The sequence below is a fragment of the Anomalospiza imberbis genome, chromosome 11 (genome assembly GCF_031753505.1).
Source record: "Anomalospiza imberbis isolate Cuckoo-Finch-1a 21T00152 chromosome 11, ASM3175350v1, whole genome shotgun sequence".
NCBI lineage: Eukaryota > Metazoa > Chordata > Aves > Passeriformes > Viduidae > Anomalospiza > Anomalospiza imberbis.
This window is the reverse complement of record NC_089691.1, coordinates 14,032,494-14,055,556: the sequence shown is the minus strand read 5'-3', so window position 1 is coordinate 14,055,556 and position 23,063 is coordinate 14,032,494. Positions and strand designations below refer to the sequence as shown.

The 23,063-nt window shown below is 44.5% G+C and overlaps 1 protein-coding gene across 4 annotated transcripts; it reads right to left on the bottom strand.

Moving 5' to 3' along the window:
* On the bottom strand, positions 1-22,819 carry QRICH1 (glutamine rich 1). 4 transcript variants are annotated; one of them, XM_068202045.1, is made up of 11 exons: positions 22,731-22,788; positions 21,604-21,664; positions 17,761-18,090; positions 8,532-9,548; positions 6,060-6,237; positions 5,315-5,469; positions 4,430-4,544; positions 2,992-3,100; positions 2,489-2,640; positions 1,700-1,790; positions 1-929 (listed from the first exon to the last, which is right to left on the bottom strand). In XM_068202045.1, the coding sequence occupies exons 3-11, from the start codon at positions 18,067-18,069 to the stop codon at positions 737-739; spliced, it is 2,319 nt and encodes a 772-aa protein (XP_068058146.1). In that variant the 5' UTR covers positions 18,070-18,090; positions 21,604-21,664; positions 22,731-22,788; the 3' UTR covers positions 1-736. The 4 variants fall into 4 exon arrangements, with proteins under 4 accessions (XP_068058146.1, XP_068058144.1, XP_068058147.1 ...); XM_068202043.1 differs by having other exon boundaries at positions 22,660-22,759; XM_068202046.1 differs by lacking the exon at positions 21,604-21,664 and having other exon boundaries at positions 22,731-22,819.
* Positions 22,820-23,063: the final 244 nt, after the last annotated feature.

The window sequence follows — 23,063 nt, the reverse complement described above, 5'->3', positions numbered from 1 at the left end:
TGTTGAAAAGACGTGCTCGTCATTCTTAATAAACAACTAGAGTAAGAATACATAAGAGAAACAGGGTGGTATCTTTATATGATACACAAGTGTATGTTACAAGAATTCCATCAGGCACAGAAGCCTCAAGCTTTAAGGCCTCAATGTTAGGCCAAAAAAGAAGAGTGTGGTAAAGTTTGTACTTTTAACATCTAAAAATGTCACTTAAAGGTCTGAATAGAAATTGTTGGTTTGTTTTTTTGTATAAATCATAATTGCAGTTCACTCTCTCCTCTTTCTTCCAAGACAACAGCAAATTAATGTCCAAGCACAAGAAAAGAAGATGCCTGCCTCTCCTCCACTGGCTGAGCAGGTCCATCCATCATTCTGTGCCCTCTAGGCTGCACGTGCTCCAAGGAGACAGAGGCCCCAGCCAACCAGGCCAATCCTGTAGTTCATGTTTTCTACATCATAAAAAAAGCCCAGAGTCAACCAGCAGCTTTCCACAGCTCCCAGCTCGCAGGGGATATGCAGCCTCCAATGGTTCCAACAGTTTGGTGTGTTGGGTAGGATACACAATGGGTAGGTTTTCCTTTAGATTCTTTTAAAGAGAAGAAGCCTAAAAGGGCTTCATAACTACACCAATAAAAAACCAAAAACTTAGGCATCTCCTTTAGTGTAAAAGTCTGTACAATTTCTCTTTGCTTGTCCCTCCCCCATCACCCTGCCCCACCCCATCTGAGCCACGAAGGATGCCTTAGTGCATGGTGCTGGCATTAGCCACGGCAAGAGCTTCCTGAATCTCTCGTATCACCAGGATCCGGGTGAGCATCTGCTCCATCTGCTCTCTGCTGATCGGCTGGATGGAATACCAGATAGGGCTGTTGGGGGCCACCACTGGCTCCGGTGTCAAGTAAAATGTGTCATTCCGGCCTTTCACACTCTGGGGGCTGTGTGAGGAAGATCAGAAATAACCAGACTAACAAAATGTCCTGGAGAGAGAGACACCACCACTGTCCTCACCCCAGGCTTACAAATCCTGACAGTGAACATTTGGCTGATGACAAATGAAGGTACAGAGATATAGCTAGCGTCAAGATTCATTCCAAGGTTTTAGGACATGCCAAGGTTAAAAAGCCATGGTGAGGACAACAACAAAGTAGTTTTTATTTCACACTGGTAAGCATAACACAAACATGGCTTTAGGGGTCCTTCAGAGTGAAGAAAGGATGGAGTATTTTCACATTCAGGCTACCTGCAGATCCACCTTTGCAGATGAACCATTATATTAAATTACAGAATCATCATAATTTAGAGATGAGTCCTTTGAGGCACCCTCCAATCTCCATAGCAAGTCCTTATTTTTGTTCAGAAGCTGGTCTGAATAGGACCCTAATCCTATCTTCAGTAGTGCATGCTTCCAGATGACTTGCATCTCATAAGAAGAACAAGTTCATGTCAACACAGCAAATGTCAAAAATTAAGAGCAGCCAGTTCACAAATCAGGATTTGTCTCTTAAATACCCCAAAAATTCAATTTGTATGCCATCAGAGTTAATCCCATTCTCTCACATCAACACCCCACTCCATTTAAGTAAATTTATGGAAATACAGAAATTGTGCCAGTGCTATCACACAGCGTTGAAAACGAGGCCAGGCACAGGGTGCAGCTCCCCAGTCACAGAAGACAAGCACCATACACACAGACAAGAGCTCTCACCATTTGAAGAGGTAGAAGTCGTACAGCTTTATCGGACACCTCAGGGGGTTCTCTGGATTCTCGGTCTGCTCTGCATACATGTCATCTGTAACTACAAACCAGCCCCCCAGAAGTCTGTGTAAGCACTCTGTGTAAGCACAGCACACCAAGCAGTACCACAGAGCCTCAACACTGCGGCACCTTGTCACCGTACAAGAGCTGGCAAGAGACATATGGCTGTTCCAGGGCAGAGGCACCTGGCTATAAATGCTCAAAAGCATTATGCAGAACTTGCTTTATCTCAAGGCTATTGAAGATCACAACCCATCCATATCCTTCTTTCCATTTCTCCCGTACCAGTGCGCAAAATGAGGGAAATATCACTACTGAGACTGCAAAGCCTCAGTTACATCCTTTGCTTTTAAGAGGATAGATTGTACTTACAGAGGAATTCTTATGAGTTCACATGAATCAAGGTAAGAGAAGCCCTCCCAAAGAATTTTCTCCATCTCTTCATAAGCACTTACACCCAAAAGTCTCTTTGCCCATAAGAAAAAAAAAGTAACAAAAAAATTATCCTTAGTTCTTGATGAGTCCCACATGCCTCAGGTAAGGTATGTCCCCAGGGCTATGATTAGAAGGTACTGTCCTCTCTTGGATAGAGTGCATGGAAAACACATACTGCCATACTGCCAGGCTACAGGTAACTGGTAGAGCCTTGGATTCCCTACCTGCAAACATCTCCAGGTTCATCCACTTCTTCAAGCCCAAGTAAGTAAAATACTACCAAAGAAACCTCCTAGACACTACCTTTCTGTCCTGTCTGGTGCATGCCTGGAGCCTTCATATAGCGGATACTCGTGCTTTTATCCTTGGGATTAGAAGGGTTCTTCTTGGTCTGCCTCAGCACCTTGGAGAAGGCCAGCTTCATGTGCTGGTCTACTGTTTTCAACAGGAAGTATCTGAGCAGCAAGAACAGAACAAGACATTCAGAGGCAAGCAAGGGACATAGTCACAACAGCAAGGTAGTTATCTTTAGCCATCATGAGCAGGCTGAAGCTCAAACCAACCACTGGGCTAAGGACTCTTCCAGCAGCAAAGCATACCAAAACCACAGGTTCAGTCTGCCACTGCTAGCTCACTTCCTTGTTATACTGCATCTTCTTTGTCTGATGAAGCTACAAGTGGACTCTGTGTGCAACCATTTGAAACTCATGATTTTGCGCTATGCAGTGCAGTAGTTTCACACCAATCCTGTTAAGGTCTCTGAAGTTCTTTTATTCCCCAAAATTCCCTAAGACCTGAGTACTTACTTTGTATTAAAAAACATCAGTGTAGTGAGCAAGGTGGAAGGAGAGTGAGCTCCAAGCTGCTTACACTCCCACAGCATCTCTTCTGTTACATGACTGGAGAGGATGTAACCTGCAATAATCAGAAGTCAGCATCATGCCAGGGGACAGACACAACATGAGCACAGGCAGCATTTTACAGTCTGTAAGTACTGGAGAGCATATAACTCTTAACAGAAGGAAAAAGAGGAGATTCTCACTAATGTCAAGATTCAGTGCTCTGCAAATCACTTTTTAAATAGCAGGTACAGTTAGGAAACACTTGTACATATCCATCAACCTCTAGTTGTGGAGAGTATGCTCGTGCAACATGCCTATACATCCCAGCCCATGGAGAAAAGAATATGTACTTAAACAGCTTTTAATTATTGGCTTGACTCCAATGCAGATGCTCTCAATCCAATAATATATGAGAGTAGGCAGGCCAGTGTAACAAATCAGTTCTTGGCCCTGTGCACAGCTTCATTGAGCCCACAGTGCCAAGTGATGCATTTGGACACATGAGTAATTCTTTGATTCTCAGATTTTTTTTCCCCTTTGTGTAGAAGAAAAATACTACACTCCAAATACACAGATAAACAGAAAAACAGACAGCAGTATGAATTCCGGGGCCTGTGGAATGTCAAAGCATTGATCAAACAGCCAGACTGAAAACAAAAGGATTCCAAAACTCATGGTACCACTTAGCCACTTAGCCTGTAACATCAGCTACCTTACTGAACACAAGAATTAACTTCTTCACTCATGTCCAAACATATCAAAGGGAAAGAAGCAATGAGAAGCCAGGTTTCCATGCTCTGGAAATGCAATTTTTATCTAGTTCTCATACAGTTCTCTGTCAAAATTTGTCTCTTCTGGAACTGCCTCCCCCACCCCTGTTGCCATGATATCCTAAACATAAGGTTAAGCTGCAACTGACTGCAGCACTGGAGGCTTTATTCACTCATTGTTTTTTCCTTTGACACTCAGTTGGTTCTGCAGACAGTATCCATCTGGCTACATGGCACTATGACAGTGCTGTATTATCTCCCAAAGAAACAACACATATTAGAGGCAGGATGTATTACCATTTCAGATGAGGAAACCTGATTCAAATCAAGGATCAGCTGGCTGCCAAGTAAGCCAATCTAATGACACTGCAACGTCCCCACAATGTGCCTTCTGATTGGTGACAAGTGACAGACGAATAACGCTCAATGACAGTCAGGGTTAGAGCCTGACAAATGCAGTAACCCCAGCATTCACTGCAAACATAACATTTTTCTCCCTGACCAGCATTAGCTAGCCTACAGATGTTACATACTTCAAAAGGGTTTCTATTCAGACTACACTCATGCTATAGGTTCAGTTTAAACATTCCAAGCTCTGGAAAGTTTTAAAGTTCTTATACAATAGCCCTTACCAAGAGGTGAAACACGAGGCTGTATGTCCTTAAGAACTTCATGCAGCCATTCAGTGAACCGAATATAGTAGAGATCTGAGAAGATGTCATCGACTCGGCCATTTTCAAAGAGATACTGTAAGAGATTCACAACACAGGCCAGTACAGTGGGAGCAAGTGTGTTCCTCAGACCAGACCTCATCCTAAGGGCCCACATCCTCAGCTGAGCATTTTACAGCACAGCACTGAAGACTAATACAGTTTACTTAAAGAGTGAGTACTCTTGCAACAAGGCAAATACAGGGTAGGTAATCTCCATTACTATCATGGGAATGCCGAGACAGAAAAAGGAAAAATATCTTACAAAGTAAAGCTGATTGGATTTCACCTTTTATTTCAGGTGTGTTCACTTCTAGTTATTTCACATGAGTAGTGGACACTGACACTACTTTTTCAGGCTAGCAACAAGGATGCTCAATTTCCCTGTCGAAGTATAGCTCTGTTCCTGCACCTCTTCCAGAAAGCTCATACTTCCCATAGCACATAAAGCTAAGTTCTTGCCTGTTAAAGCTTCAACTAAATTTAAGTCTTGACATTGACAACTTCTTCAAACATCATCCAACCCTCCTCCCCCCCATCAAAAAAAGCTGAATGGATTTATTATTTTCACTATGATACTGAACCCAGTTATTCACAAACTTAACTCGTAGACTAAGGCATTGCTTGCACTAAGGACAGACAAGTCATCTGATGTTTTCAAGGTTTTTTAAGCAAAGAGACTTTTTTCTTATAAAATTGTTGGGAAGCTTAATAGAAGCTACAGTCTCTATTTTTATAACCAAGAGTCCCCCTACACATGCTGACAACATGGACAGTTCTGCAGCACATAGAGCTGTCCCATCCTACCTTCTGAATACACAGGAAGATATAGTAGAGCACATCAGGATCATAGGGTTCACCATCACCATTCCGAGCTTCTCGTGTCATTAAGCACAGACCATAATTCAGCTCAGCCACAGCTGAAGAGATGAGATCTTCCTGGAACCTCAGCAGCTGACGCCCTGGAAAAACAAAACAAAGCTGTATTATTTAAGTGATAAAGCCATATTATATCCTAACATTTCAGGAAAGATTTTCCACATCTCCATTCTATCTGGCAAGTCCAGTACTACCTCATTCTCCCAGTACAGCAAAGCATGTTGAAATATATCCAGATCTTAGGCTGTCAGAAATACTAAAAGATAAAACAGGCAAGAGTTTGATAGGAAGATCCTCTGCCCTACCAAATGCATGACTATTGCCTTCTTTCACCATGTCCCCAGTGAAAAGCTGCCCTGCAGCAACAGGAAAACAGCAACTCTATGACTGTTCTACCAGCTTGGATGGACAGTTTGTCCATGCACCACAGCCATGCAGAGCCCTTTTCTATTGCTATCAGCCCAGGTGCTCAAGGGGGCTCAGCACAGAGTTAATACAAGTCCTGTGGCAGTGGGAATACATAATAATTAGTACTGCAGAGTAGATTAAAATTTAAATTTAGGAACAATCACTGATTAAACAAGAGTCTTCCAGAGCAGTAAACACGCAACAGTTTAGTCATTCCTAATCCTACTTGAAAGGAAACAAAGGCCATATTGCCAACGATACTTACTTCCAATAGGTGCTAGTCTATTTTGGGCTTCTTTTTCCAGCTCTGCATTCTTGGTCTGTGCCCAGCTTTTCCACACTTCAAGACCTTCTTCTGGCTTCAGAGAGTTTGGAAGTAGAAGTTCAGGTGAAGTCTGCGGCTGTGGCTGTGGTTCAACTTCAGCAACCTGAACAGTTTGAGCCTATGAAAGAAAACTCTTCAGTTTATATACACACTTCAACATGCAACATCTGGACAAAAACCAAGAATCCCACAATACCTGTAGCCCCAGGATACCAACCTTCTGCAACACTCCCAACAAGAAATTAATCCAAGGAATGCAACTTCTGCTGTCCAACCTGAATTGCTGCTCACAAAAGAAAATTCTACGCTCCAAAAACTCTTTCAGTTTGAATGGACAGATCTATCTTCAGCTCACTTGTCACTCTGAATCATCACTGAAGTCCATCTCACTACAAGAGCAGCCCACAGAGACCACCTGAACAGGAAGGTGCCACCAGCTATACTCACCACTGCTGCTCCACACCTAGACTGCCCTAAGGAAGGTCCTGGGTACAATCACATGCCATACACCACTGGCATCCCTCCCTATCCAGACTCTTTTCTTTAAGCAGTACATAACAGGCACACAGAATAAATACATTCTGTTCTTATCAGAAATGATAAATAAGATTAATTCACTTGCAAAAGGTATAAAGCAGTAAGACTAGAACACAGCATCAAAACATCAATTCAATTCCAATCCAATATTCTCAAAATACCAAATATTACTAATGAGGACTAGCTACTATTGTGTGAAGACTGCATGACTTTCTACAGACCTAAGGCATCTCCAGACCCTTTGGAAATTTACTTTGCAGTGGGACCTTAGGTCACCAAGAATTTCGATCTCAAACTGAAACTTATTTGTCAGGCAACCAATAGCACCAATCTAAAACCTGCAGCAAGTCCTCCAGCTGCACCCACTCTGCATTCTTTGCTACAGGTTTTCAATTCTATGCTACAGAGTCTCACAGCTACCTCAATTAATAGCTTCACAGACCTTAGCCAAACTCTCACTGGTACCCTGAATGTTACAGAAATATCAATTCTTATATCGAAACAGTTTTGCCTTTTCCTTCCTAAGAGCTACTCCAAAAAGCAGCTTTTCCTTTGATACTGCTAAGTGTCAATATTAGTGGAAGTTGCTCTGACAGTACTAGAGACCATGGCATACGAAAACAGCATAGATTTTAAATACCTGTATCTTACCTAGTATAAAAAAACAACAGTTTAAGAGGCAAAGTCTGCAAGAGCCTCAGACTGGAGCCTTCCAACTCCCTCTAGCTGGTTTTTTACTCTCTGCAGCAGCTCTTATTAGTTTTTTGCTTATCAGCCCCTGCAGCTGCAGCTTGTAGCACAGCTGCAGAGAGACTGACTGAAAAAGCCCAGCTCTAATCAAGGCAGATGGCAACTAGGTTGTGAAGCAAAGCCTCTCTCTGCCTTAAAGAGTCCAAGGGTGAACTGACACCTTGTCTTTGCAGGAGCCAGGACTGAGCCTCTGCTCTCCTCCAGAGAGCTGCCACATTATTTTCCAGAGACCTGAAAGCTTTCCAGAGACAACTCCCTCCATCAGCCCAATCCAAGGGACAGTCTTCTGCCCTAATCTCACAGACACCTTTGTCCAGTGTGAAGGTTGGATACAGGCTGATGTAAATCTGCTGAACTGGCAGACGCTTCTTAACAAACTTGTATTTTTCACAAATAGAGCAAAATTGCTGCAACTTGCCCAGATTCCCTAGAAGCATAATGTCAGAGGATAGCACAGGGCAGGCAGGCAAATTCCTTCTCAGTTTCACAGTTTGGAGAGGGTCAACTCCCAAAAGCGCGATGTTCACTCCTAGTAGCTTTATTGCCCCCCCCCACAGAGAGAGTACATTCCTCCTGGAATTGCCTATGTATTTAGGGTATTTTTATTTAAATACCTTATGTACCCTAAAATACACTTGATCCAGGAAGTTTGCTCACAACTAGTCAGATTTCAATACTTTACTAGGGTACTGGATCTGCTGTGGACTCCATGTGCAACATAACACAAAGTAACTGATAATGACTAGTACATATTAGCACACCTTATTTGGCTGCAATTATTCCAGCCTGTCCACTGCAACCCCTGGAACAGCTCAGGAAAACACTGCAGATCTCGGAATACCTGCTATGTAGAGTCTGGCAATCAGTATGTATCTATTCATTTTTAACACTAAGATCAAGACTGTACTTTCTTTTGGAAAGTTTTGAATCCTATAACTATGTACCAACATTATCACATGAAAGTCTTATACCCATCAGGAGCCAAGTGCTCTATGTCACATTCAGGCTTCTGGGACAGATGCATCTCTGCTTCGCAGACACCAGCTGTCTGTTGGCATGCTCCCTCTCCAAAACATTTGTAAGTTGTTAATCACCAGCTGAGACTAATAGGCAGTTTTAACTTACTGAGCAAGTGACTTGTAGCTGCTGCTGCTGCCCCTGCTCTTGGGGTGTGGGCTGCTGCTGTTGCTGCTGTGGGTCCCATATGTGCACTGTCTGTGCTGTATTCTGGTATGTCCCTGCCACAGCCTGCACTGCCACTGGAATGTGGATATTGCCATTCATAAACTGTGCTGGAAAGATCGAATTAGCAAGAGTCTGCACCACTTCCTCGTGAGAGTTCTTCACTACTGAAGTACTTCCCACCATCTTATCCTTGTCATCTTCCAGCTTCACTGTAGCCAGTGTTGTGGGTGAGCCACTGACGTGGACGGCATTGTAGGCCTCCTGAGGGATGGCAATGTGGGTTATGTTTTGCTGCTGAAGGTCACCACGTGGCTGAGCGGAGTAAACAGGGATGGTCCACGTCTCTCCAGTGGGGCTAGTAATGGTCCCAGTGGCACTGTACAGGTGGGCACTGTCCACTGTTAACAAGTCTGGCCTTAAAGAGACATAACTTTGCTGCTGGCCCTGAGGAATGGCCAGCACTGTGGCAACTGGCTGCCCTGAAATAGCATACGATACAGTAATAGGCATATCCACTTTACGTTTCTTCACTGGCTGAAGGACACTCGCAGAGCTGATCCGCCTCTCTCCCTCTCGTGGGGAGCCTTGTTGAGAAGGTGGGGGTGACAGTGCCCCAACTGTCTGGATCTGGATCTGCTGGCCACCACTAATGGCCTGTCCTGCCACAAGCTGGGCCTGGATCTGCTGGTGTTGTATGTGTTCCTCCTGTAGCTCTGCAGCCTGGATCTGTTGGGCAGTCTGCACGTGCTGCACTTGGATCTGAGCTGCCTGCAGCTGTGATGGGCTGGGGCTCTGAAGGGACTGACTCTGTATTGTCTGGGATGCCTGCTGCTGGGCCTGGCCTTGGATCTGCACTTGGACCTGTATTGGCTGCTCTGAAGCCTGATGGACAGAGAGCTGTGGAGAGAGCTGCTGGGCGGAGACCTGCTGCGGTGACTGCTGGACCTGGACCTGAACCTGCAACGACACCAAGCCACCAGTTAGAGATCGGCAAACACCAGCGATTCAGCAGAGATGGTCTGTTACTCAAAGTGATAAGAGTGGTCTGTCACTATGTTTCAGGTCTTCTATGCTCACTTTTGATTCCATGTATTAATTCATTAGTAAAGATTTCAGGAAAATGAAACCAAGTTATTCTAGAAGTGCCTGGTTGATAACAGTGATTCAGTAGATGTGTTTGCTCAGCATTGCACATGACTCTCAGCACAGAGAGAACAGCATGTGAGCTACATCTCCACCCTCAAACCTCTATGGGCTCAAGCCAACAGATTCCATCCTTGGAATCCAAGAACCTTCAAAGCTATTTGCATTGCTAAAATGTTACTTTAGCACAGGTCTTGCAATACCAAGACTTAAAGGTCATTCACAGTACAATCACAGGAGCTTGCCTCATTCTTACCATGCTCTAAAGACTGTTCCACTGCTGCCCACCCCAGTCCCAAGATGGCCACAGGATCACTTGCCGGTGACAGGCAATAAGAAATATGGGTAAGTCAAAACCAGCACTTGGCTCTTTCCTCATAAAGCACAGGAATATTACTTTGAAACCTATCATTAATAGTAACACTACTCAAGTGGGTGCCAATACAGAATGTGGCAAGTTCAGCCTCAGTCTTTGTCGTGCATTAAAGGCCTATGCTGCAGCATGTTTTGTAAACTCTAGAAGAATTTCTTTGGCAATGATAATTAAAACAAACCTTTTTTCATTATTTACTTATTCCATTTAATACCAGTTATTGTCCAAACTACTCAGTTGTATTTTCTAGCTCATGCACTTAGACAATGCTGAGTAACGCAGACAAATCTGTTGACTTGATTCCCAAGCAGCTCCTTTTATTTTAGAGAAAAAAAAAAAAATCACACCCTCTCACATTAATGCTCATTTGTCCAAGGTCTGCCACAATACCTAGCAGCAGTCCAGCAGCACACTGAAAGCCAGCAGTCAAAGGTAGCCCCCTGCACAAATTTTGGGTCTCAATAGCTTCACATCCCTTGTCCAGACACCTCTCCACTTTTCCTCACATTTACACAAGAACAACTTGCTACATTTGCCTTGTCCTAGAAGCGATATCCCAGGTACACATGACCATCTGTTTCTCCAGGGTTCATTAACACTTTATCTTAAAGGGAGTGAATTAATTACGCAACACCTCTTTCTGGAGCCAACACAGACTTATTTAGTTGCAAGACTAAATGCCTTCCTATTCACAGTTCTCTCACCTTTTTCTACCTCACTTCCTGGATCCAGGCAGACTAATGCAGCATGTGCACAGAGACAGCACACTAGTCAGGCTGACAATACCAAAAAGAACTACAATGCAGGCCTGCTGTGCACAAAATCTCACTTCCCCAGCATCACTGCTAAGAAGTCTTGGAAAATGTTAACCCATTTACAGCCAATTAAGAGTTGCTAAGGAAAAAACTGGGGTAGCAAAATGCCCCACCGACAGGCCAGATTTATAAGTCACCTCCTGTTAAGAATTAATTTATTTCCAGGAAGAATAGGGTATAGTTCCTTCTGGGAACTCAGTGCAGTGTACTGTAATCCAAATGACATGGTGACTCTATATTAATTTCCTACAAGGTAACAAGAAGCATGTGACCTTATGTCAGCATGACAGTTTAAAAAACTGCATCAGTGAGTGATTTGATCAGGCATTCAGTTGAAAAAGATGAATTCACCTATGGGATATTTCCTCAGTTCTATTGGATATTGTTCTGCCCTGGAGCATGAGTACTGCCTTGGGCAAACAGGCCCAAACATGGATCCCAGGTAAGGTCTCTGTTTAAGAAAGCCAGTTGTAAACACACCCCTAAGGCAAGAATTCTCCAAAATATTTCACTTTAAAAATCACTAATATGGTCCTTACTATTAATTTAAATCCTTGTTCAGAAGTTTGCCTGCAAGGCAAAGACCAAAGTTTGAACAAATTACACGTTTTATTGCACTGGTATTTTCAGTCTCACACAAGAAACATTTGCTTTATCTGCCATGATTCAAAATGATGTTAAGAGGTAAATGCGTCATTTGTCCTGTACCTCTGTAGTGTTTTCACAATTTGCACAGGTTGACTGAGAACACCTTAAAAGCACCCCCACCTTCTATCCATACAAAATTTCACATTACAGTTCCTGTGAATGCTGTAACATATAGAAAGGAAAGACTTTATTTTTCCTAGCAGTAAGAATTCAAAGTCTCCTCCTGCGCTGAAACAAATTTATCACATAAGTGCAATTAGAAAGGTAATGGAACTGGTTTAAGAAAGAGGCATTGTCAGCAAGAGGCACGGCCTAAGAACAAATGGAACAAGACAGCATTTGCTCCCTTCTGCTCTTGTAAACAGACTGTTTCAGTTTGAGGGGACCTCCACTGATCATCTAGTCCAACTGCCTGACCTCTTCAGGGCTGACCATAAGCTACAGCATGTCATTCACAGCGCTGCCTAAATGCTTCTTCACCAACCACCTCTCAGAAGCCTGTTCCAGTGTTTGACCACTCTCTTGGTAAAGAAATGCTTCCTAATTGTCCACTCTAAACCTCCCCTGGCACAGCTTTGAGCCATTAACCATGTCAAGCCATTAACCATTTCAGAGCCTGAGCCTACAGTGGCCTGAGGTCCTTCAAAACTCCCCCAGGACTAAATCCTAACTCCTACAACAGGGATGTCTTGCTACTGCTTTAGAGTCCACCCTGCTATTGTTAACATCCAAAGAATGAGTCCAGACCCAAACAATATGAAGTCAAACATCAGAATCACTTGAAGCTCTCCATGTTCCAAACTGGAGACATCATGCTTCTGACTAGAGAGTGGTCCTATTTAAAAAGATATTGGAGCTCTACCTACCACGCATTATGCATCCCCCATGAATTACGTATCCATTTTTAACAACTGTATCTTGAAGTAGATCCCTCCCTGTTTTCAAGTAGGTTGTATCCAGGAGTGCTACAAGCATCCATTTCAGATTTACAGGCTTTAACCCGGTCTGAGACCAAAGGCTTCTTACACTGACCTCACTGTCCTTTTTTCCCTCAGATAGCAAGTTAGACAATTACACTCAGCAGCAGCAGACTTTATAAAAGACTCTGTACCAAAGGGGAATGTTTTAAATTTACAGGCCAAGACCAACAGGGGACTTTAAATCTTCATTTTATGCTGAAGATTAAAGCAAAAACATGTTATGCTGGCAATTCCTGGGTTACTGGTGCAAGAAAGGAACATGCCAAGTTACCAGTACTGAAATACTATTTATTGCCAGAAGTCTGGATCCAACAGCATGAAAGAATCACCTCCCAGCAGGGTACCATGACACAGAGAAACGCCTTTTCACTATAAAGTAGCTGGAAGCTGGATCAAGTGCTAGCTGCTTAGAAAACCAAATGTGTTAGAAATCAACCCTGTATCATAACAGGGGAGCAGAACTAAATTCCCTTAAAGGAAATCTTCTGTCACATCAAGCCCAAAACCATATTCTGTCCTGAAATGAGCAAATGCAAAGAGTAAATAAGTAACCCCAGGACCATGAGAACATCTGAAGCCTGGTTGCCAAAACTTTCTTTCCTAATGGTTGATAGACAAACTTTCAAGTAGGAATCATAACATGTCTGCCCTGTGTGGATTCTCTACCCAAAAAGGAATCGGACTCAGTTGTTTCAGAACTGCAGTTCTGAAACAACTGAGATTTTCTTTGCTTGTTAATTCTTTCATCTGCAGACTGACTGGATTATCTAATATTTCCTAAAACCTAACTCTAAACAAGCACACAGAGCAACTCTTTCCTGCATGGATTTTTTGATATGTAGCTTTTCCTAGAGCACCTGACAGGCTCTTAAATGCATCTTTTCACAAAGAGATCTTGGTTTCTGAAGCTGTATTTAAACCAGCAAGCAGCAGTACACACCAAGAGCAGATCTCCAGAGCAAGACTGGAGATGTACTAACATGTCCACACTATCCTTCCAGAAGACTATTTCAAATTTAGTTCTAGTCTTGCCCACCAGTCACGTTTGACATCACCAAAACACAACGCTGCATCTTACAGCTTAGTTTCATCTGGAGGGAACCCTAAATGACAGGCTCTAAACCTACAAGAGGTAAGAAGGCTTCAGCAGGTGGCCAACTTGCTGCAGAAAGTATGCTCCAAATGCCCCCAGAAGTAATGTGGGTGCATCTCAAACTTCCCACATAAAGTCAAATACTTGGGAAAAAAGTTAGTGAGAGCATGAGAAGAGTAATCTCAGGGTTTTTTAGCCGAATTTAAGGACAGAAAACTTAAAATACAGTTCCCTCAACAACAGTCCTAAGCTAAAGCACATCCAGCACTAAAAACTAACACTGTAACAAAGAGTTCCTTCTAAAGTTACGGCAGAAAGTGTACAAGCAAGTACAAAACAGATACGAAAAGTGTAAGTGAAGAGTAAGTGAAAAGACTGATCAGTGAAGTTGCAGGAAATGTCAGAACTTGTTATTTAACCACTTTAAAGGAAGTCCTTTGCTATCTAAGTAAACAAGGTCTACGGGAAGGGTGCGAGTCAGCTTTTCAGAACAACTGCCAGACTGACTCTCACTCCAGGCTTTTCCTCTGCTCATTCATCAACATCAGAGAGAGAATTCCATCAGCTAAATTAGGCCTTCGGTGTGTTTAAACAGTTACAATATCAAGATTATGCTGTCAAGCTGTACACTGGGGAGGGATTTAGGTCTACGACAGTTAAAAGACATGAACCAAGGAAAAACAGCTTACCTCTCCAACAGAAACGTACTTCCATATACAAGTAGAAGCTACCTTGAAAACACCACTCTTGACTATAACCACTCTTCAAATTGTCCCACTCAGCCCTAGCACATGCTAATACCTGATGCTACACTAAAATCATACTGGCATGTTTTTCAAATGTAAGCAAACAGGAACTCTACCTCCAAGCTAAACTTCAGAACCAGTACAGAGGCAAGAGGAAGGTACACCCATCAGAAGCAAAGGAAAGATGTAATCTGTGTAGAGCCAGATGTAAGACTTTTTTCTAAGCTATTTAAGGGTATCTTTCCCTGCCTTGTGTCATTAATAATGTCCAGCCTCCTATAAAGGTCTGAAGTCACAGAACAGACTGAACAGTAAGCACACAAGGAATTGAGCAATTAGAAAGGCGCATGTATCAACTGAAAGATATTTTACACAGGCATTCAACCATTCCCCATACAGTTCTGTTATCTTGCTCATGTATAACAACCTCCCCTCAAGCCCTGCCCAAGAAAATCTTGCCACCTAGACATCAGACTGTTCATAAAAAGCTGAAACTGAGGATTTTCTCCACACACACCATAAGTAAAGATACTTTCTGTCCTCTGATATTCTTTCAGTTAAAGCTTCCTGGGTAAGAGGCACAAGAGGTTTGCTGACCTCTGCAAAAGTACCATATTTGGGAAGCAAGCCAGCACTAAACACCTCACTGGCATCATCAATTCCATGGCCTCTATGCATAGGACCAACAAGCAACAATCTCAACAAAAGCAGAGCTGATAAAACTCTTACTTGACTGAAGCAAAACACGGACCTTCCCTGCCACTCCCTGATGCACAACAAGGTATGACAACTTGACATACTAAACTCTTTCTTAAGGTCACTTATGGCACCCCTGTGATACTGGGTGTGGAAGGAGCTCCAGGACACTTAACTGTAGTAATGACAGTGGACATAACCCAACAATTGCATCCACTAATCCTGTAAAATAAACATTTGATAAGACTTTGTTGAGCCTTTTAGGTAATAAAACCTTAAGGCAACAACTTCTTCAAAGAGAAAATTTCTTTTTCTAGAATAAATACAAGCAGCATGCAGTCACACTCAGTCTTTAGTTGTTCACAGCAAGTAAAACCCAGGATGAAACCTGAGCACTATATGATTGTAAGATCATCAGCAGCACTTTCAACTGTGAGGTCATCTGACCGGTCATACTGTTAGTCACCCCCAGCAGCACCGTCACACTGCCAGACATACGCATAGTCTTTCAAAGGGTCTTCCGTTGACTTGCAATTGGATTAACAAGAACTAAACAGATTACCAATTGAAGTACCAGGATGACAAGTTTAATCAAAAGCTAAGAGGCTTCAGCAGATGACCAAAATTCATCAAAATACAACACAAGCAGTATTTCAGCACAGCTGGACCAGGTGCACGGCTATGGTGGAACACTGTCACTCCCCAGCGTCACAACAAAATCCAGCTTTATCCAGAAGATGAGCTCTGCCACTGTGACAGTGACAGTGCAGAGATGAGTGAACACTAAATTATGAGTTTAACATAAATCATGTCTCGATAAGAAATCCTGAAAGACAGAAAAACACTCTTGCAAAGGGGTAAACACATTCTTCTCCACTCTATTCTTGCAGGAAAACTAAGACAATTCTGAGCTAGCTGCTCAAATACACCTGAGTTCAGCTGCACTGCTGATACACAAAAGCTGCAGCCGCATCTAGTACCAAATGCACCACCTAAAGTGAGCAGCATGGTAGGCAATACAAATAATAATGATGATCTGTACAGATGGGAAAGCAGGTATCTAAAAGCAGAGGCACATTAAAAACAAGGAGAAGAGAGTAGACAGCATTCTTCAGGAAAGTTGCTGAAATCTTAATTATCATGAGAAGCTTTTCATATTCAGAGTGCAGGTCATTCAGTTCCAAAATCAGGAACCAGTCTCTGGCAGCAACTCTATGCTTATTTACAAGAAGGTCAGGTTATTTTTCTCTGGAGCATAAGATATATGACCTCCCTCCCTATCTCTGTTACTAAAAGACTTGCAAGGGTCAAGCCTGAACATTGGGTAGTTCTGAAATGAGGCAGCAAGAGAGGGGGGAAAAAAGATTCCTTTTGACTTTTACAATTGGTTTGGGGGCTTTCCACATCTTCAAGGCTGAGGCACTCAAAAGCCAATCCTCCTAGCTCTTCTGCTGCAAAGAAAACTTCTTCCAGAAAACTAGCTGGCAAAACCAAACCCACTCTTGATGAGTTTTAATAGCCTCATGCAGAGATCCAAGTCATGCCTGAAAGACTTCAGGTTTTTGTTCTTCACAAGCCTTTCAACAAAGTCACTGTAGGGCAACAGGTTATAGAAGTCCTAGTTAAGCATTCATTTACTCAATAGAGAGTAATTGGAGACGAGTTACCAGTGAAGGAGTTTTGTCTTTGCTGTAGGATAAAAACACACAAGTGAGCTGTTGACACAAGTCTACTGCACTGCAGCAAGCACACACTACCTGATCTCCAGTCATTAGTGACTCCATACCCTCACTTATTGTAAAAAAAAAAAAATGCTTGTAGCTTTATATTCTGCTACAGAAACCAAAAACAGAAAGATTCATATCTCAAGTGTATCAGAATTACAGCTATAGCCAGAGTTCGGCTGTTAATATCATAGAAAAACTTTACTAAATGCCCTGCCACCTATGAACTCTTCAAATTACAAAATACATCTGAAGACAAAAGTAGTTTTCTAGTTACAAAACTGGTTTGTTTTTTCCCTCTGATAGTGGATTTTCTTATTTAATAAAATACGTAATGTAATATCTACTTAAAAAAAACAAAACAAAAAAGACAACTCCTTCTACTGTGCAAACACATACTCTACCCTGACGCATATGCATCCTTTAAAATTCCTTTCCAGAAATGTATCTTCCCCTGGTTCATAGCCTAAAGTTGATGCTCTTGCATTTCCCCCTCACTTAAAAGTCAGTTCAAGAACAACTTTTAGAATGTTCAAGTAAAACTATTTAAAGATTATTGATTTTATTAAGAAAAAAAATCCTTAAGGCAATCTCCATCCCACAGCCACCCTGAACAATCAGACAGTCAGAGGGAGCTGGTATTTATAGCAGCCTCAGAGCACAAGGCTTCTGGAGTTGTGTACATGCCAGAACTGTGACCGTTTCTCCAATAGGTGACACCACTCCATTGCTATGTGTGTGGCTCCTCCTACAGCAGGGCTCGAGGGAGGCACAGTCAAGAGAGCAAATTTACTACCAAGTTGTTTAAATGAAAGGGAAATATTGCTGTTCTATATGAAGTTACTTGGCCCTGCCTCTTAAGTACTTGTCTGAGGCTTAAGGTGAGACAGCAGCTCTGAACACTACTCCATCAGTATATACAATAATTCAAAGATTATTTCAGATGCTTACCTGGACTTGCTGGGGTTGCTGAACCTGTATCTGCTGCTCTGGCTGAGTTTGTTGCTGGATACTGGTTGTCACAGGACAAGCAAGTTCAAGCAAAGACCCAGCCACCTCTGTGCTGTCCGTGTAAATGCAGTTGCCACCCTGCTGATACACCATTGTGGTGGTGGCTGTCTGCTGAAACTCCTGGAGAGCTTCTGGCCCCTTGGAAGCAAGGGAGTCTAGAAACTCCTTCATCCTGTGCTGGGGGATTGTTCGTGCTTTCACACGGATGTATTCTTCAAAGGAAATGGTGTTCTCCAGAGAATTATTCATATTGCAAGGTCCTCAGGGTTCCTTAAGGAAAGAGAAAGTAAAAGTCTTAACTACAGCACTCCCTTGATACAAGGATATTCTTAACTCCAGTAACTAATCTCTCATACCAAGTACTGTATGAAAACTGGCAAACATGCACAGCCAGATGCCCAAGACAGATGCTTTAGTTTTATGAGGCATTTTCTGCTACTACACATTTCTCAGATTAACCCTTGGCAGCTCAGGGGAGTCTGAATGACACCCAGGTGTGACGACTCCTCCTCCCAGAGCTCACTGCCATGTACTCTCCTAGCTCTGTACTTCACCCAGACCAGGCAAGTCCTGTACCAGACAAATCCAGTCGTACATTCCATTTGTTTGCAGCATGCACTGTTAGCAAGAGAGGCTTAGAAATCAATATCTGCGGCCCTGCTTTGCAGCCGCAGAGGTGGGAAACTGAGCAGTGTGTTCTATCAGGCCATGCAGTTCTATTCTAGGCAGCTAATGGGAAGCACAACAGAAGAGCAACAGATGTAGCACTCAGCTCATTGCTATTAAGACTAGGACAGCCTCATCGATTTGAACATAGCAAGCAAAAGGAGAGTGCTGGAATCGAGATATTTCCTCAAACTGGGAACTACACACATGGAGAAACAGAGCTCTGGAAATGACAAAGGCAACTGCAGCATCAGTTCTTGATGTCCTTTTAATATAGGAAGAGGTTAACATGAAACATGCCATGTGTGAAGACAACAGAAAGACAGAAAAAGAAGTTAAGATGATCAGGGCGGAAGTGAAAGCAAAGAAAAAAACCACCACCACCAAAGATAACTCCACCTGAGAACATCAGACAGCTCTAGGGTATACTCTGACAGCATTCTTCTCTTATTGATTTATCTTGTTTAAACCCACCAATTGTTTTTGCAGTGAGTATACTGGTTGTTTCTAAGGCACTAATTAGCCTTGATAGAGCATAAATACATTTGAGCTATAACATCACCAGATACTGAGACAGTTGTGAAAAGATGTGAAACACCACAAGATCAGGACTAGAAGAGGTGATTCAGCACTACTAGATCAAGCTGCATAAAGGAGGAAAAACAGACAGACATCACTATGAGTGTAGGTCTGAAGAGAACAGGTACAAAAACAGAGTTTTATGTATCCTTTCACCATGATTTAACAAAGTAGAACTGAGACAGGGCTATGATTGAACATAAGGCTGCAAAAGCCTGCCTGTGGGAAAATGGGAGTTAACTCTAGGCTTTCACTGGCACTCAAAGCACACTGCACAGTGCCAGTTATCACCAAAACCTGGGAGAGCTGAAGCAAACGCTAACCCCTCTTCAGTTATGTGACAGCAGTCCAAACAGAGGTTTTGTTTACATGGAGGTTCATGGCTAGTGCACTGGAGCAGGCTCACAAGAGAAAAAAAAAAAAAAAACTAATATCAAAGGTAACAGGAACACACATGAGGCAACTTTTGCTCTGTCTATGGTTTCTGAAGCCTTTAAGACACATTTGTTGCTGTATGAGATTTCTATAAAAGATATTTTTAAAATAGGCAGCAATGCAGCATGTTTAGTAAAAAACACCAGATAATGGTGTTCACATAGCAAATCCAACAGCTCTGCAAATATCAGCATACAGAAGCTCCTGTAGAGCCCACATCTGGACAGAAAAAACATTCTTTCAGAGACACCAACCTGACATTTTCAAGCTAAGTCTGGGTGATAGAGCCTGTAAGACTACTCACTTCTCCAGGAGCTACTCAAGAGTACTCTACACCTCTACAGCACGTATTACTAACCCCTTCCTAGGTGACCATATGCCCAGGGTGAAACCAAGGAAGAACAATGTTAATGCATCCATAGGGACTCAGGACTCAGACAAGACCTACAGCAGGCACACTGAAATGTGTTTTGCATCTAACTGCATGATGCTCCATTATATAATCTGAGGATGGAAAACAGATTTTGAGCAATTAACTGGTCCCGGTCCTCTACTTGGAACTTTCAACTACTTGACTACATTGAGGCTTTCAGAATAGCATCATCATTCTCCAGGTCCACCCTGAGGTGCACTAGCAGATACAGATTTGAGAGGGAAGACTCTTCTGAAGAATAAGGCTCAAGGATGCCATGCTGGGATCCCAGACATGAATGCCACAGATGTTCTCTGACAGCAGGATCCCAGACATAAGTGCCACAGATGCTCTTTGACAGCCAGCTGCTGCTGAATTGGATGGGCTCACCTCTCCCAGGCGCTCCCTTCCTGCTCCTGCATTGGTTTTTAGTATATTGTAACAACTCAGGAAACAGCTATCCACCTTCAGTTAATCTTGTCAAAGGAGAGAGTAAGGAGGTCAGCAGGGCCACTGTTCCCAATGGGAACCGTTAGTCCTCACTTCTACTTTTGAAACTCCAACCCTTCTTTCACAAGCTACATCATTCTCCTGCGTAAGAGACCAGAAGCCACAAAACACCCAGAAGCATAAGCAGCAGAAGTCCACCACCAAACCATCACCAACCTCTTCTGACCACCAAGCAAGCACTGATTTCTTAAATACAAATCTTAAAGCAAGCACTGATTTCTTAAATACAAATCCTTGACCCTGCTCAGCTGGTCCATTTCAATTAGTTCTTGTTAGCATCAAAATCAAGAGCCTACTAGGCCAGTCTTCCCCTACTAGTAAATCCTCCTCTCTCACAAGCTGTCAGAAGAAATCTCTTTCCTTTCTTCTACCATGGAAAAAAAAAATCCTTTACATTTTCTTGAAATTACTATGCTAAGAGCCACTAAGCTGAGCCCCTGCAGTATTCCAAGTGCCAGGCATGGACCAGAGCCCCACCATACCACAAGGCATCTGTTCCTGTCCTAAAAGAGCAGCAAGATCTTCCCTGGGTTTTCTCTACAGCTGCAGTTACAGACCTTGTAGGAAACAATGTCTCCTGGAGTCATTCATATCAGTTTTAAGGCTGCTTAAGATTTTTTAACTAGAAGTACTGAACCACTCAAAACTGCACTTCCCACTGCACTACCCCTATGCAGCAGTGGAGGTACCAAGTCCAGAGAAAGATTCAGAAATGTAATGCTGCACCCCCAGAAATTTTACTTATTAAAATTAAACCAACCTGCATTTATGGCAGAAAACCTCTGTGAGGCTCTAGGGTACATTCAACAGGATTTTGTAGGGCAACACATACAGCTTGCTGCTGCATTCACTACTTTTAGTTATTAAAACACACTAATTTGTGCATTCCATTTATCCCACAGACACACACTGGAAACTGCAAATGTCCACCCTCACTGGATCTCAGCAGCATGTTTTTAATATTGCATTTTAAAATTTAAAAAAAAGAGCATCCAGGCAATAAGTTTCTCCAGTAAAGGAAGATAACTCCTCTCTGTGCACCATAACTGCATTTTTTTCCAAGAAGTAAGTTCAAGAAATTCTTTGAAGATTATGAGCACATACGGTTAGTTGATAAAACTTAGACTGAGGTTACTGAAAACACACACACAACTTGCAGCATGTGGACAATCTGGACTCACCAGTCACCATGTTGCATGTATTTCTGCTGCTCTTGTCCTGAGCTCTTAGACTTGTAACGTTCTGGAGAAGACAGAACAAAGAAGCCCTTTCCATCCCCAGTTCCTCTTTCTTTATTAAGTCATTTTATTTTTAATATGTATTCCATTAAGAAAAAAAAATCAGGAAACAAAGATATGATCATCCACGCAGCTAGCAGCTCCTAGTGAGGAATTGCAAGATGTCCAATTTCTAACCATCGTATCCCTCAGCCTGGTGGTACTGAGAACGACTGTGTGAGCACATCTGTCACAGAGCGCCGTGCGGCGACAGGCGCGGCACGGTGGGTAACACCGGAGTTACTGGCACACAGAACTTAGAACAAGGCAGCAGCAGCAGTGACCGCATCCAGAAGCGACCCCCCCACCCCCGCCCCCCCGCAGGTGTCCCCGGTGCTGCCCCGAGAGACAGCCGGGAACGCTACGGACCGCTCGGCCACCCAGCCAAGACGAGGCGAAGCTATGTCTTTAGGCCCTGAGACCGTCGGCTGCAGCTCAGCCTCTGTCCTGCCCGAGCGGGGCCGCGGAGCTCCTGGGGTTTCCCCCGCCCGCGGGGACCCGGCAGTGCCCCAGCCGCTCCCGCCGCCTTTGTCTGTCGGCGGGGCGGCCGGGCCGGGCCCGCAGGCGGCGCCGTGACACCGCCTCCCCCGCCCCCCCGGCAGGAGCCATGTCGGGGGCTCCGCGGGGACAGGGCCGCCGAGGGCCGCGCACAGGCCGCGCCTTCCGGTGCCTCGCTGCCCGGGCGCGGGGGGGCGACGGGGACGCGCCCGGTGCACGGGGGGGGAAGAGCGGAGGGGGGGGAAGAGCAGGGGGCGCGCCCGCGCGGGCCAGCTAAGCGCGCGCGCGCGCGCGGCAGGCGGGGCCGCCCCCTCCCCCTCCCCGCCGGGCCCGCGCCGCCCCCGGAACCGCCGCCTCCTCCTCCCGCGCCCGAAGGGGGGCCCCACCCAGCCCCACCGCCGCCGCGCACTACCCCGGCCCGCCGGCCCGGCTGCGCCGCGGCGTGACCCGGCCCCGCCTCACCCCGGCCCTGTCGCCGCCGCCGCCTCGGCCCCGAGTCTTTTCCCCTCACAGCTCCCTGGGCGCCATCTTACATTCAACCCCCTGCAGCCAATCACCGCGCTGCGCCAGCCTCGCGAGAGCGCGGCTCCCAAGCCCCGCGAGAGCTCAGCTCCTAGGCCCGCCCCGCGCCTTAAAGGGGCCTGGCCACGGCGGGGCGCGGGGAGGCTGCGGCCGCTGGGGGGCGCCCTGCGCGGAGGGGCGTGCGGCCGCGGGGACAGGCGGAGCGCGCTGGGGACACGGAGGGACAGGGACGGACCCCGGGCAGTCCGTCCCGGGATACCGGGGACGCCACCAGCACCGCGTGGCCGTGGAGCGACGCCGGCCGAGAGGCTCCACGCAGCCGGCCCGCTCCTTCGCGGCATGCG

Excerpts from the sequence above, each read along its gene's own strand:
- QRICH1 (XM_068202046.1), bottom strand. The coding sequence starts at position 18,069 with ATGAATAATTCTCTGGAGAACACCATTTCCTTTGAAGAATACATCCGT. Across the intron at positions 9,549-17,760 it reads AGCAACCCCAGCAAGTCCAG|GTTCAGGTCCAGGTCCAGCA; the intron begins GTAAGCATCTGA and ends GTGTCGTTGCAG. Across the intron at positions 4,545-5,314 it reads TCTTCCTGTGTATTCAGAAG|TATCTCTTTGAAAATGGCCG; the intron begins GTAGGATGGGAC and ends AATCTCTTACAG.